Source organism: Bombus affinis, chromosome 9 (assembly GCF_024516045.1).
Source record: "Bombus affinis isolate iyBomAffi1 chromosome 9, iyBomAffi1.2, whole genome shotgun sequence".
Taxonomy (NCBI): Eukaryota; Metazoa; Arthropoda; class Insecta; order Hymenoptera; family Apidae; genus Bombus; species Bombus affinis.
Genome location: NC_066352.1, coordinates 755,912 through 771,474, shown reverse-complemented (window position 1 = coordinate 771,474; position 15,563 = coordinate 755,912). Strand labels below are relative to the sequence as shown.

Genomic DNA, 15,563 nt, shown 5'->3' with positions numbered 1-15,563 from the left:
ATTGTGACGAGCTTCTATGTGCCGTACCGTGCTTTAAAATATATCAGACTCAATTGTATTATTAATTATTGAAGTAAATTATCCAAGTTAAAGTATATGTATCATATCTTTAAGAAAAATTATAATTTAATTATCGAAAGCTTCGTTCCAATGTGCTTGCGTAGAGAACAATATTATTCGTCACACATTGCAGTGCTGCATCGTTTATGCGTAATTCGCGTCAAACTCTGGCGTAGAGAGAAACAGCCTCGTACAAAATTCAACCGTAGCTAAGAGGTTCCAAGGATCAATAACAAAATCATAGACTGTCCAACTATATCGATTTATTTCGCCGTTCAAGCAGAGTGTTTTGTATAAAGCGAAGAGGATGTAAGTTCCATTAGTGTTGAGCTGTCTAATAATTTAGCGGAGAAACACTAGTATGATTCATGTTCCGAACGTTACACTACGCAATTCAATGTCTTACTTGTTCTACACGATCGATCTGTGTCGTGCTACATTTCAATATCAAGATGAATAACTTAACTCTTTGCCCAAAACTAACTAAATATTCATGAATACTTTTACTGAAACAATGGCCTCCGAAATGAACAGCTTCATAAGATTCGCTGGCAAGAGAGGTGGAGCCAAGATATCTCCGCGAATAGAACGAAAAAGTGGAAAAGATGGTTGGTGGGGACCAAAGCACCGTTATCAATAACCCTGGGGAACGGTGTCTACCGAAGCGACTCAATTCCATCAGACGAAGATTCCTAGACAGGCGGGAATATTCCGAGCAGACTGCGACGGGAAGTACGCGAGGACATCTTGGCCCAGGGCCCGACATCCACTGATTATGCGACCGTTGTTCTGCATTCTCTGTTTCACCCTCATTACCGCGGGCGAGCTTGTGGTCGCGGCCAGACCCACCAGATCTCTGTCATTTCGGAAAGGTAGCTCCTTTTTCGTGAGTATCGACGTCTGTCAAGTATCCTAATTTTTTTATCGTGTCACGAATAGAAATTTTGTGGTTTTTGAGTTTTTTCGTCGATTATAATCTTTTATCGATTATATATATTATAATTATATTGAAACGGAAAGAATTGATATGTCACGAGCAGACTGCGGACGTTTATGTATTTATAAGAAATTTAATATTATAATATCCAAAGTATTATGCTCGCTACAATAACTAGAATCAGTAGGTGAACAAAGATCGATTTCGTTCGTTGTGTTCATAGAGTCGTGAATTTGTAGAAACATCCGCGGCCCAGTGATGAAGATTTGGTTTCCGTGGATTAAATATCTTCAATATTGTAGAAATGGTAGAGATAATTGCCACGAATATGCAAACCTCCGTAATTGTGTGAATGAATTTAGTTATTAGTAAATTAAAAGGTTTGCATACAGAAAAAGGACGTAAACCAATTTGCACTGCTTACAGTTATTACGCAAGAAATGACAAAACTCGATACCAAATAAGCTTAATAAAAGATCATAAGCGAAATGTATTAATTAGCAAATAATTCTTGCAGTTAAAGATTTAAACTGGCTTTATAAAATGGTTAACTTCTCTTCGAGTATAATTTACAACCACTCTACATCGTCTGTACTTACTATACCAAGTAAAGAAATAGTATTAGGTCGTCCGAAAAGTTTCTTTCGTTTTATAAGGAAATAATGGATGCATAACATTTTCCGTTTTATATTATTTTATATTACTATATTACTATATTATACTATTTTATATTAAAATCACAACGTTTGACAGATTAGATTTCATGTTTGTATAAAGATGCGTTGTTGTAAATGACGCGTCTGTAAAAGAAAGACATTTTCCGGACAACCTAATACATAAATTCACATGCTAACTTTGGTCATTCTGACATAACCAACTACCCAAATTACATCGTACTAATTCGAATCTAGATAGTAAATTGCGGTTCGACGATTATTCTTCTACTCGATGATTGATGTACCAGTGATCCCTCGCGATTTCTCACCAAGTTCTTTCCAAAGTTTTCCACCATTCTCAATGATGGAAATTCTCGTTCGATCCATATGCGTATGGAAATTAGACTGTCAATTGTTCGTCGAAAGGTACTCTTTACACTGTCAGCCGTGTTTACAGGCCACGTCACGTAGTTTGCGGCTGTGGCAGAAATTTATGCGCCATATGTTCCAGGGATAGGGGACTGCGACTAATGTAAGTCGATCGTTGCGCCGTATTTTCGCCTTAAAAGGCGTTCCTCGCTCCGAGACGAGCCCATCCCGAGCAACTCTGTAATGCACCGCATTAATGCACGATGAAGTTACTCCCGGTGTAATTCGTGGATCAAGCTGAAACGTATCGCGAGACCCACCAGTCGAATACATTATCCTTGTCACGGTTGCTTCCTGGAAAATTTACTGGTTGTAAGTGGGCGTCGCGGCTTCGCCAAGGTCCTGACGTTTGAGTCTTTACACCGGGTCCACCGCGGAACGAATCGTCTTGATCGCCACGATAGAAACTGTCGAGAAATTTGTTCTACCGATGCAACTTTCACGTGGTCTGATAAATAGTTTGATCATTGCATTCCCATGAATAATAACTGCTCTTTCAAGCATTTTTCTTCCTTGTTCACTGAATTTACCCCAACGAGCACGCTGTCTTGTTTCGTCGTTTAAAAAACATGAAGGTACTAATCAAGTTCTTTTATGATTCGAGTCCGCGTATTTGATGATTGCAATTTATTTGGCAAGAATAGAGGTTGTTTTATTTAAAGGCGAACAAAAAGGGTTTTCGTTAGGTTGATCGGAAAATTCTGGTTTTGTTCCCTTTTTTATCCCGGAAATATCACTTCGAGTGCTCGGTAAGAAATACTTTTTTCTAGCAATATGTTATTATCTTTTCGTAGCTTATATTTCGCCAGGTACGATATATATTTCGACTATTTTATTAACATCCTTAAATAATGTACAATAAAATACGCTGAAAGAACGTTTTTTAATCAACGTCATATTTGATTCTCTTTTATTTCGACAGAATATAATTTTGATTCGTGTAAATACAGTACGCATATATAAAAAAATATTTCGATTAACAGTTCTGCTATAACAAGAAAGATTTTCAAAGAATAAAGAGATGAAAAATATTGATAAATCTCGGTTCGTTAAGTCCTACAAATATACGAGTGGAGGATATTGGGCATATCAACGACGTATGTGTGTGTGTGCAGAACAAAGTCGATTGTCGGTGATTGTTTACGATTTTCGGGATGCAGAGGAATGCACCAGGTGCAGTAGCCATTAGGCTGCATTTCAAGCCATTCCGCGTACACGCGTTAGAAGAATTATGCAACCGGCGATGATCCAGTGCACTTACGAACAAGTGCAAGCGTAGTATCGTCGATACTGCCGCTGCATGTGCGCTATACACTTGGGCAACGTACGAGACAGCTGCTGAATTCCAGATCACCGACCATAAATCGATACATCGGCTCTTCCGTCCCTTTCCTCTCTTACTCGAAGTGCAGCGTTCAAAACGCAATAATAAAGTGTAAAAGTGCAGCATCACGTTGTCCTTTATCCGATAACGGGCAACCTGGATTCTTTCAAACGTTCTAAGTTGCCACTGGTTCATCGAGGGATTGATTATTTTTGAATAAAATTATCGCAGATACGTGTGAAAGAATAATCGATGAAAAGACGAGATTTGTGTGATGTTTACATAGCCTAGACTCTTAATCTTTTCGCACATACGTATTTTAAATGGAATTTTTGCAAGTTTTTACGTAAAATCTACGATTTTCTCCAGATTTTTATTTTCATGACACGGCATCTTTATCATTAGTCGACAGTTTATTATCGTTTGGTTAATAGTTTTAAACACGTACTTAGTACTTCTAATACGTAAGAACATTATTTCAGCGCCAGCGTAGATTGTTTTTAATCCATTTTAGCCATTGATCATTATTATAACAAGAATTTAATCATTTTCAAGAATAAACGGAGGGAAAACTTGTACGTTAACGGATTAAGCGAGGAGAATTTCATGCCTCGAGAAACGCATTTTCTCGAAAGTAGTAGCAAGACAAGGAGATTATGACACGTCAGAGCACAGAAGCAAAAAGGGAGGGAAGAGTCTTGAGATGACTTCAAGGGTATCCGTAAAAATTGAACGGAAGCGTACGTCATAGGATACATAGTCGCAATTTATCATCGTTTCTTTTTTCGACAGTCCTGAATACATTCATACGTTCGCCAGAGGGATTATGCAACGCAAAGAGATGCAATGCGTGCGTTATATTCTATTATTTCTTGGCTTATGAATTGGAAATAAGGATCAAGGATTCGAGGATTCAGCTTGGTGTAACTCGAAGACATTAATCTTTTTCAAAAAAGAAAAATAAAAGAAGAGAGGAAAGGGAGAAAGAAAAAGGGAAAGAGAAAGAAATACAAAACTTATCTTCGTTTCTAATAGTACGGTTAAGAAAGAGAGAGAGTCAGAGAGTCGTGTTTCTCTGATGAACGACTTGCCAGATTCAGCCAACACTCTGGCGTGACGCTTACACCACTATCTGCACGATATACAGTTTAACGGGAAACATCGAAGCCAGTAACACCTGCCTTGTCACTTTGTCCCAGCTTGTTCCTTGCCTTTCAGATGAGGCGCAGCAAGCTGAAAATGCCGGACGTCGATCGAGTTTACCCTCTCTACATGCCATTGTCCATTCGAAATTGAAATTTTAAGCTGCAGCCAGACCATACGTGCACACACACGTCCTCTTTTTTCCTTCCATACCTCTTTTTTTCGTTTTTTCTTTTTGACTTTGTCCACTCGATATTGGAAACGGGTAGGTTCTTCGCCATGATATTGGATTATTTTTGAAGTCACCCTTTTACCACCACCTATTCTTTCCAATATGAAATTTTAACCCATTCCAAGGCTGGGATTTTCGATCATACGCCGCTAGTAACACACGCCCTCGCATCTAAACTACAAGGAAAACCTCGAATCGGTCACCAAGTCGTTCGATTCCTATCACGTATCATCGACCGTGGAGCGCAATCAGGCTCGAACAATCAAGTTGCGAAGGTTTCTCGTGACCATGACCGTTTCCATCTGCTCTTGTCTGCCAGCCATTAGCTTTCTTCCTGGGGATAGCAGCTACTATTAACTGGTCTTTGCTTTCAGTACAGGGTGAATTACAAGATCACGGTGTTGTCTTACTCTACTATATTCGCTCATGCGGCTGGTTTTAAGCTAGTATGGCAACTTCCAAGTGAGTCCGCCGACACCAGAATCGGCAGGTCCATCTCCGACGTTCACCAGGCCGCGGAGCTCGTCTACGAGAGGTAATAAATAGTTTAATAGACCTTGAATAATGCAGAGGATGGTACTGATCCGTGGCTGCTGCCGTGCAAGTCGTATAGTCTAGCAAATTGACCTGTGCATCGCTACCTACCCGGAACGGCGAAGGTTTGGCCGAAAAGGATGGATTTCTGTCCGGTCGACGATTTCTGGCCTAGTTCACGGATCGGTCAATTTCGTAGCACGCTCGACTTCTGCAGCCACCCTCTCTTTGCTTCTTTTTTCTTTCTTCTTGTTTCTCGGCCACTCTCATCCTTCGTTTTAGTCTCTCGATCCTCTTCATATCCAAGTTTTCTGGATTCTTCTGGGCAAATTGCGAGATACCTGATCGTCAGGTATGGAATACTAATGTAGAATTGATGGATTCGAGTAGATGAACAAACAAGAATATATCGTAGCAATGTTACGTTGTGGACAGATTTTTACTGATCGAATAGAAAATAAACCTGAACAAATAAATAGAACAAATAGAAATATTATTCAGAAGGGTCGTAGTTCTTTCTGCTTCTATTTATTTGACTATGGAGATCCAGAGTTTACAATACCTACCGAACTTTATTCGATCGATTTTTCAATCACTCGGATGTCTACCGCTCAATTCTATCGTACCACTCATGCTAACGTATGCACACGAACGTTGCAGCCATGGATTTGATGGGAGATCGTGTCTCCTGAAGAATATCTGTCAAGCGATGGAATACGTAAGCCAGAGGGATGGCGTGATCGCAAAGATATTAAAATTGCTGATCGGGTAAGCAGATAATAATAATATTGCTGTACGTAAACGCCACTTAATCGTCACCAATTTCAGATCATATACGACGAATAGCTCATCGATGGAGCCTCTTTACTGTGACATCCACGTCAGAAGTTGCCCCCTCGAATTGATCGGAATTGACGGTTTTATGGAGCAATAAATCTACCTGTTTTCGAAAATCGTAGATAAAACTGAACTTATGAAACTGTAGGAAAGACATTAAAAGTGACGTCTCTCCAATCGAATCCCTCTCTCCTTAAGTCTCGTTTCGATTAATCAAATAATCCGGATTTAAACAACTTTATTCTTGCCAGAATCTGTTATTCACTTAACTTGACGTATCCTCTCAGGCTTTCACATTCATCGTTATTGTCAATAAAAATACTTCGGTTCAAACAAATTTAAATAGATGAATTTAGAACAAGATGGATAGCTGTTGCAAGATTTTTGATTCTTCCGTTTGAAACTCGCGTTTTAAAATCTGCACTGTTAAACTTGAATATATACATATACGTATAAACATACTATCAAACATAAGTATGTCAATACTGGTATAAATCGGTTGCTTTTCATTCTTTCATTTAGTATTTGTTTGATGCTCTTTTACCATCTCTAAAAGCAACCAAGTTATCCCGCTCACCTCTTTTGGACCTGTCATTCTGTACTTTAGGTGTTACTAGCTAATTTCCTTTACCGTTATCGTCTTACTGCTGCTTCGCCTAAGTTGCCTGACTTCGACCAAGTTTAAAAGCGTCAATAAAATATAATTTTCTTTCTCGTCGCAAGTTGTATCACGCTCCGATCCTTGTAATTTTCCTATCCCTTAAATGGAAGTCAGGAGTGTCATCCCTTCTCGTGCGATTTCTCGACGGATTTCCAGCTCGAGGATGGTGAAAGGACGGTCGCATTCCTCGACAGAACGGTTATAATTGCATCCATGTCAGGGGCCGGCGACCACGCGTTAACGAAAAGCATTAATTTAGAAAGCCGCGCGGTTTTCTTGCCAGGCAGCAGCGAGGGATGGGGTTTAGGCGTGTTGTGCTCGCGAGCGCAACTCCCATATGCAATTAACAGACGCTCGTTCCGCCGCTATGGCCCGCGAAATGAGGAAATAAGTGTCGCCCCGGTGAAAAAGAGCTCTGTCCCATCTCTCTCTCTTTCTCTCTTTCTGCCACTCTCGTTGGCCATCCAGTTTTTTCAGAAGGGCAACATTCTGCCCAGCGAAGACAGTATGAATTAATATAAGCGCGCATTTAAAAGTACAATGAGCCAGCGGCCCATGCCTCTCCGTGTTTCGTTTACTCTGTTCCTGGCCTATATTTCAAGCTATCGTCGTCTGTTTTGGCTGAACGTGGTTTTGATTGTCATCGCAATCTCAGCTGAAATCTGCCTCTATACGGAGAGCCTGGCTTCTGCTTGGATTACCTATAGCAATAAGAAGAATAATACGACTTTGGTACATATTGAAAAGTTGCTAAGATAAAGTAATAAGAAGAAATGTAGTATTTTAACATAGAATAGTCGAAATGGGGATAACCAGGTTCAAATCTACGAGCTTCTGTAAAGAACTAATGATATCTATAACCGGAATAATTTCCCGGAAAGTTAAAATCCTCTACCCATCGTTTGGACGAAACTTTGAACTAATTTGCGTTGGCCGAAATTCCTTTGATTGATATACCCAGAATCCACCATCTTCGGCGAACCATCATCCTCGGTATATCTTCCGTTCATTAAAGACCGTGATCCCGTAGAAACACGATTGAGGTCGTGATAACGAGCCATGGAGTGGATCGAACTGCGGTGTAAGCATTTCGTTTGCTGAACGAATTGTCGACGAGTCGTCAGACGGTTCATTAGACTGGTGGATAGACACAGGAGACACCAGTTGTTCCCGTTAACCGGCACTGGAAAGCATTCCACGTTTGTTCGAGAAACGACGACGATCGGTCAGTGCAGAACACATTGCAGCCGCGTTCAAATCGTTCGATGATTCGCATTTCTCATTTGGTCCAGTGAAGTGCATTGCGGAGGGGAAACTCGCGTTTGAGTTCCGTTCGACACTTTCCCTTTCGACGCGGTGCTAAGCGTCCGAGAGAAGATCGCATGAGAGTGGAAAGTTGCGTTGCATCGAAAGGATGCCAGGCATCCGAGGTCTTTTGTTCGTCTTTTGGTGCCTCGATATCCTCGCGATCTGTGCCACGGACAACACGACCCACGCTCCGAGGACCCTGTCGAGGCGCAAAAGGTACTTGATTTTTCCGGAAGGCAGCAACGTGCAGGTACGTTACGATTTATATATTAGGTTGTCCGGAAAGTGTCTTTCTTTTACAGACACGTCTTTTACAACGATGCACCTTTATACAAACATGAAACCTAATCTGTCGCACGTTGTGATCTTTATTTCGATAGAACAAAATGGATCATACGTAATTCGATACAATAATATAAAAGGGAAAATGTTGTGCATGCATTATTTCCTTATAAAATGAAAGAAACTTTTCGGACGACCTAATATTTAATTATAACCTAATATCATTAGAAAATATGAATCCTTGGGATTATAATATATTATTTTGAGTCATATAAATAAAATGATTCAGCGGGATTGTAATAGTGCAGCGTACGGTTCACATATTTATCATATTTATCGAGATTCATCAATCTTTTAGCCTCTTAATTCTTATGACTTTTTATATTAATAAATAATTACGTTTGTAAACGTTTAAAAGCTTAAGATACAACATCAGAGCTACAAGAAGATAGATCGTAATACAACCAAGGAAAACGCTGAAAACAAAATTATGCATTTTTGCACCGGTTAGGTCGAACAGCTGTTAATCCCTTAACATCGGCTTAACAGCTCATTGCGATATTAATTTAAAGAATTCCATTTTAAAAAATACCTTATTATTATTTATCGATGGTAGTGTACACTTGTCTATATTTACTGTTGAGGTTATCTGATAGAGGAACGCGTGGATGAATTTGTAATAGAATATATATATTGAAGTAAGTATAAGTATAAATGCAGCAGTGTTGCATTGCAATAGAATGTGATAGGTAGAATTTATAGCAAAGGACATTACCAAAAATTAGCCTTGGTGTATAGCTGAAAGTTACAAGAAACAGCAATAAAAATCTACTTATAGCTTTTTTGTTTCTAGATCTTGTAACCCAAAACAACATTCACATTCAAGGGCACAATAATATGTACCTCTCATTTTTTCTCATTTTTTTGCTTCACTAAATTTTATTTTCCTCGTAACGGCGGTGTCCAAGTCCCGAGTATACAACAGAAAGAGATGTAGAGTTTTCCTAGAAGTAATTACTTCAACATTTACATATTTTTCATTCATACATGTTTTTAGACACGAATAACAAGGATATAGACAATTAATTTTTGTAAAAGTGTTACTTATTATTTGTATAAATTTTCAGATTCGCGAGGCCGTGTTACTAATTTTTGGCTTCTTTTTTCTGTTCTTTAGTTGGTGTTTTGCTTAACAGTAGGAACCTACGCGAAAGAGAACGATGTGGTGATGGGGTTAACTGCAGCTCTAGCCTGGGAGTTGCCGAGCAAAGTCGACGAGAAGGTTGCGCAGTTGCTTCATCGAAAGAGCAGAAGCGTCATGTTCCCGAAGATAGAGGCTTTACTGCAATCGTAAGTAAGTCAATTTATCGCCAGTGTTTTCAACTTCCGGCCTTTCTTTCGGTTCAAATAACATCACTCCCGTTTGTTTTGTTTGGGGCAAGTTTAATGAAGATTTGATCTCGCTTCTTCGTCCATCTTATATCATAAAATTCGTCACTAGATTCAGGGATTTCCTCGTTTATTACACTAGCTTCCATTATTATCGGTTTCTGCAACTTGCAATCGCGGAATTCTCTCGAATTAGTCAGGAAATAGGGTATCATATAAATCATGAAAGGAGAAAAGCGGCGAGTATAGAAACTCTGAAGGACTACCACCTTTTTTCCCCCTTCCCTCTGGTCTTTTTGTTTCTATTCGGCGAAAGCTCGCTTTTCATTCGTTCCCGAAGCGTGACGTAACATGCAAATGGAACCCTTTTTCGCCGGCCGCCACATGCAAATGCGTGGCAGGCGCAAGAATTATCATGCGGAACGTGCGAGAATAACGAAACAGAAGGACGCTTGGTTTGATTTCGTCCTCGTTATTGTATAACGCCTTCCTTTTTTTTTTCGTGATTCGTATTTACGATGTGATATGGATAACACGATAGACTCGCGGATATTAAATAAATGACATTGGTGATAGGCCGAGTTATCAAAAAAAAAAAAAAAAAAAACTAAAAACTTTTCAACGAAAGAGTAAGTACTTCCAGTGAGCGTGGAGTTTTCAGGGGAAGGATCATGATATCGTAGAATCGTTTAATTTTCCGGTTTCTTCTGTTTCCGTGTGCTCTTATATTCTCTTTTAATAAAGTTTCGTTTTATGAACAGATACTGTTGAGCAGTTCCCGAACAAAGTATCACTTCATAGAAACGTTATCCTTCGTGTAGAAATTTAATTAACGTCATTGGGGCGAACAGACAACTTGATTGATATTCCTCGTCGTAGCTTTTCAAGAACTTTGTATCACTTTTATCGCTCCATTACCGGAAATATTGATTTCACGCGTTCTTTGTAAAAATGTGAGGTTTTTAAATAAAAGCTTATTCACAGCACTGGCCTGGATGGAAGAGCTTGCGTGCTGAAAGCTCTGTGCGAGGCCGCCCAGAGGAACCCTTCGGATCTTGGGAAAGGGAGCCTGGTTCAAGAGCTATTGCACGCCATCTTCACGTGAGTATCTTATTTAATTCATCTCTGTCAACTTGATATTTTATGGTTCTGGATAATGTCTATATATATATATATATACATTGTTTCATTAAGCATTTGAAATCTTCACTTTAAAAATGCTTTGTACGACATTTCTATAAAAAGTAGATCGATAATGACTATCGAAACTGCAGTTCATATTCATAATTGTATTAATAGGAAATGCAGCGTATGAATGTGAAACGAAGCAACGATAACGTATAGTAATTACATCGTTAATATTCATTGAAGTATTTACGTTAATATTAAGCGAAATACTGAATCGCGAAAAAGGCGGATGTTCTGTGTGTACGTGCTTCTATTGCACGTAATAACTACGAGTATATTTAATGACAAGGTAGATCGATCTGACTAATTCGAACAGTTACTAAATCGTAGCGACTATGAGACTGAAACGTCTGGCTGGTCGGCATATAATCAATTAAAGGGATTAATCAAGCGAAACGATTGAGTTACGAATGATGCCGGATCCATGAAATCGGTTAACCACCGTTTGACGAACCGATTTAGCTACTCCGAATAGATCGCCATCATCACCGTGTTCCATTTCCAAATCATCTCCTATCGTTACTATTCACTGGTCTCCTTATAAAATATCAGCCGAAAATATTACTCTTAAATTTCATTCACTCAAATTACCGATTGCTCATAAGATATTAGAACGGTCTATAAGTTGTCAGGCTTTTGTGTTATTACATTTAGATACCACCAACTTTGTGCCATATATTAAAATGAAATATATGATAAATACGAATAATAATTTTGCCAACAATCACGACATATTTTTACTTCTTACAAAAAAGGTTACTGACAACTAGTCAAAGTTTCACACACCTAATTTTCCACTTTTCCACAGATAAGACAAAAATCTAAACAGCTAAAATCCAACAGCTAAACGTATTTACAAGATAAGAGAATTATCTGTCTCGGGTAACTTTCATCGAAAGAAGCAGATCGAGGACGTCCGAAATCGAAGCCCGTGTTCGTTCGACGAGGCAATCTCGTCTCGATCAGTTCCATTCGGCTACCTTAAAATCCTATTTTCCTTTCTTACAGGCTGCCTAGGGACGGCGGGCGTTTCGAACGATCGGAAGATCAAGCTTACGAGCAGGCGCACCAGAGCGGACAGGATTGCGGCCATCTTTATCCGACTTGCCGTCACTCCATTTACGAGCTCGAGTTCTGAGGCCAAAGTAACCAGGAATTGAACGCATTCGTATGCGTGTGCAAACGTTGACCGCGTTTCATGGGTGGACTTTTCCTGGCTGCTCGCCCGTTCCACGCTGATTTTTCAACCTGAACCACACCACCACTCTTCCGTTTTCGATGCAACTTAGTTCGCATGATTGTGCAACCAACTTGCGTGGATCTTTGTATCTGGGCTGCAATTTTGTGTCCAGTGCGAAGGACAGTCTTCTCGGACAAACAGGATGTTCTCGGATATGACTGGTGCTTGGGTGAATTTTTGAATGTAGAACGTAGAATCGCGAGACGCGTCATGTTGTCGAGAAACTGATATACGTGTCTTCCTCTTAGCTAGTTTTGTTAATAGAAGAAATGAATAAGGAGACAGCTGCACCTTCTTAAACAACCTGTAAATTCATAGTCAAGTAATATTTGTGGCAATAGTTTTGCACTTTTGAATATGAAATCTTCACATTCAGAAATGCGATTTAAATGTTGTTGCTGTCTCTTTGTTATAAATGATTCGATAGTTGAAGAGAGGCATACTTACTCTCACATGACAAACATTGTTATTCAGAATTTTCTTCTGTTAAAGTCACTTTTTCGAGTTTTGAAGATCATCGATATCTTTTAGATGGAGTAGATATTTCCTAATGCACCTACCAGTGCATTATTCTATTCTTTATGAGAAAGTATTAAAGTAAAGTCATAGTATCTTGTGTTTATATTTTATTTTATCTTGCAATAATTAACGGCTAATTTCAGAGAAAGTGAAAAGAAATATATTCTGTTCTAACGCGAGAGAAAGATTATTAAAGCTTTGCGGGAATAATTTGTAACACGCAGTTCTAGTACGACTAAGGTACAGGCTCAGTCCAAAGTGATATTTGGAACAAAGGCTGTTCTTTACTAATCTATTTAAAAAGAGGAGCTTGGAATTAACGAGCAAAGCTGCATGTTTATACCCATAATTCTATCGTTTCTCTTATTTTTAATCGAATTAAAGTGCTTCAAACGGTCCATTTTTCTTTTCCCCAATATTTTATGCGGTTCATTCAACGATTTCGCGGCTGAATTTCAAAGATTTCACGGTCGATCTTTCCTCGGTTGTATATTTCATCTGTATATCGCGGCAAACGTCACCGTTGTCGACGACACGTAATTCGTTTTGCATTAACAAAATGGTGAACCGAGTGACCGCGGATTTATAGTTCATTTCGGTGGAGTGGTGCCGCCGGGAGCCCGTCATTCTCAACCCTTTTGTAAACGGACCGGACGGAAAAATAAAAGGAAGGAAAAGAAAAATGGAACAGAACGAAAAAAAAGACGAAACCTGCGTTATTTAAATGTCCAATATTTAACCAGCAAATATAACGACTAAACGCATTCGTGACGTTTTTTTTCTTTTTTTTTTTTATGGTGTTAATCCAAGTACATCGCACGTAGAACACTAGCTTCAACGAAAAAAATCAAAATTTCCACTCGATTCTCTCGAGTAAAATAACTTTATCGCCGTAGTTCACTTTTTCACTGTTACTTTAATCCGATTTATGTAGACTTTCATATGGATTTTGTTTTAAAGACTAAGGAGGGGGATAAGGTTTCGACGATAACAGAGAGATGGAGAGAGATAATTAAACTCATCCGTAGCAATTTGTAAACGCATTAACCTTCCAATTATGCAATTTCCAATGTTTACGCGATTCGCACGAGCTTTAATGGCGAATCTGAGGTAACAAATTATTTTTGGTATTAATTGAAATGTTGTAATATCGCGTAAAGAGCATGATTTTCGTATCGTCAGGTCGATGTAGATACAGCTGAGTCAGTTGTACAATGCATTCGTTGGTACCATCGAGATAAAATTTGAATGGAATCCTGCTTTCGCCGTTCCTTTTCCAATTCAATAAAAAGGAAGGCTCGGATAAAATTATATTCACTTTTAAAAAGTAAAAGATGTATCCTGCCTAATATGAAAATGTTCCATCAATAAAGTTTGAAGCCATAATATACATTCTGCCCTTGCTTTTTGTCAGAGGATCCTCTATGTTCTTTCACAAAAACCTCTCAAGAAAATTGGACCAAGATCGTCATTCTATGAACCTGATGTTGAAACTCATTTTTTAAAATTAAAGATTGTTCACGAGGAAATTAAACTTTGATGATCTGCAACAAAGGAATGAAAATGAGATACGTCGCTTCGTTAATAGAAAAATCTTTTTTCAAGTTATTCTTAAAATACAAATTGGCAAAGTATAGCACAGTGGACGTACGTAGTGACGTGTATACTAAATGGTAAAACGCAGAATACTGTTGCTATATCTTTGGCAAAAGTCAGGTCCCAACGTGGTGCCATATATGACGTGAGTGGATTTTATTCGAACAATGAATAAGGTTTTATTTTGCTACACATGGAATGTTACTGACGACGAGAACAAAAGCATAAGCACTATTGCGAGTTACTAATGTACTCATTCGAGTGCACACACAAACACATACACACAAGTGAGATGTAAGTATTCTCAACATCTTTTAATAGACAATTTAAAATAGTCTTCCTGTTTCACAGGAAGATAATAAATATAAGTTGTAATTATGTCTTGCTACAAATCGAGTAAAGTATGCCAATAGTCATGAACGGTATTGTATATTAGATGAAAATATACAATTACCTACGTCTATATGTGAGTGTAATCTATACAATGTCAATAATTTCTCTCATTTTCTACGCTGGTTTATCATTTTTCCCTCTTTATAAAATTCCTATCGCGACAAGTTCCATTATTTTTTAACCGCAATCCAAAAAGAAATCGCATCGCTTATAGGACGACCTAATTTAGATTGGTTTTACGAGGGTGTTAAAAGGAGATTACTACAATTATGAAAAAAACGCTAATCAAAATGGCAAAGTCCGAGTAATTCGCGACAACTCAGAACGATACACGGTAATACTACGGCAAACCTTGATGCTCTGTCGAAAGGAGCGAGAGAAAGAATAATATCGCGGTCATGAACAAATTCGCAATTCCGTACAGCTTGAACGGTGGCCGGTTCCAATTATATTTTTGGCCAGCGATTCCAGTGTGAAATTTCACAATTTCCTAGGTCGAAAGAGGGACGCCAATGCCCATCGTTCTAATTACTTAGCGAGCTCGCGGAACGATGATCCGGCGTGATCTTTCCTTCATTTCTATTAATCCCTCCTGGCCGTGGATCGTATCGCGTAATTCATTTTCGCCCGCCAGTAGCCGCGCGACGCCACGCCACGCAGAGCGGACAAGCTCTTTGCTCGTTGCACTAGGTCCGCTATTTATGCGGACGATATCGGCGAAAATCCATTTACGTTATTCATACAACGCGGCCTGCTTTTGTGCGCCGATGTCGATTAATATTTAACGGCCACGCTTTTTAATATTTCGCTTCTCGTAATCTATGTCGAAAATATG

The 15,563-nt window shown here is 39.0% G+C and overlaps 2 protein-coding genes across 2 annotated transcripts; both read left to right on the top strand.

Moving 5' to 3' along the window:
• Positions 1 to 627: 627 nt before the first annotated feature.
• Positions 628 to 7,095, top strand: LOC126920788 (uncharacterized). The gene is made up of 4 exons (XM_050731547.1): positions 628 to 946; positions 5,156 to 5,316; positions 5,976 to 6,083; positions 6,144 to 7,095. The coding sequence occupies exons 1-4, from the start codon at positions 836 to 838 to the stop codon at positions 6,247 to 6,249; spliced, it is 486 nt and encodes a 161-aa protein (XP_050587504.1). The 5' UTR covers positions 628 to 835; the 3' UTR covers positions 6,250 to 7,095.
• Positions 7,096 to 7,818: 723 nt separating this feature from the next.
• LOC126919993 (uncharacterized) lies at positions 7,819 to 14,828 on the top strand. The gene is made up of 4 exons (XM_050729775.1): positions 7,819 to 8,371; positions 9,581 to 9,753; positions 10,777 to 10,893; positions 11,989 to 14,828. Exons 1-4 carry the CDS (start codon positions 8,228 to 8,230, stop codon positions 12,116 to 12,118), a joined length of 564 nt encoding a protein of 187 aa, XP_050585732.1. The 5' UTR covers positions 7,819 to 8,227; the 3' UTR covers positions 12,119 to 14,828.
• Positions 14,829 to 15,563: the final 735 nt, after the last annotated feature.

Bases quoted from the DNA above. Each gene is read 5' to 3' on its own strand.
- LOC126920788 (XM_050731547.1), top strand. From the start codon at position 836: ATGCGACCGTTGTTCTGCATTCTCTGTTTCACCCTCATTACCGCGGGC. The intron at 947-5,155 runs GTGAGTATCGAC...CTTTGCTTTCAG, and splicing joins GGAAAGGTAGCTCCTTTTTC to TACAGGGTGAATTACAAGAT. The intron at 5,317-5,975 runs GTAATAAATAGT...CGAACGTTGCAG, and splicing joins GCGGAGCTCGTCTACGAGAG to CCATGGATTTGATGGGAGAT.
- LOC126919993 (XM_050729775.1), top strand. From the start codon at position 8,228: ATGCCAGGCATCCGAGGTCTTTTGTTCGTCTTTTGGTGCCTCGATATC. The intron at 9,754-10,776 runs GTAAGTAAGTCA...GCTTATTCACAG, and splicing joins ATAGAGGCTTTACTGCAATC to CACTGGCCTGGATGGAAGAG. The intron at 10,894-11,988 runs GTGAGTATCTTA...CCTTTCTTACAG, and splicing joins CTATTGCACGCCATCTTCAC to GCTGCCTAGGGACGGCGGGC.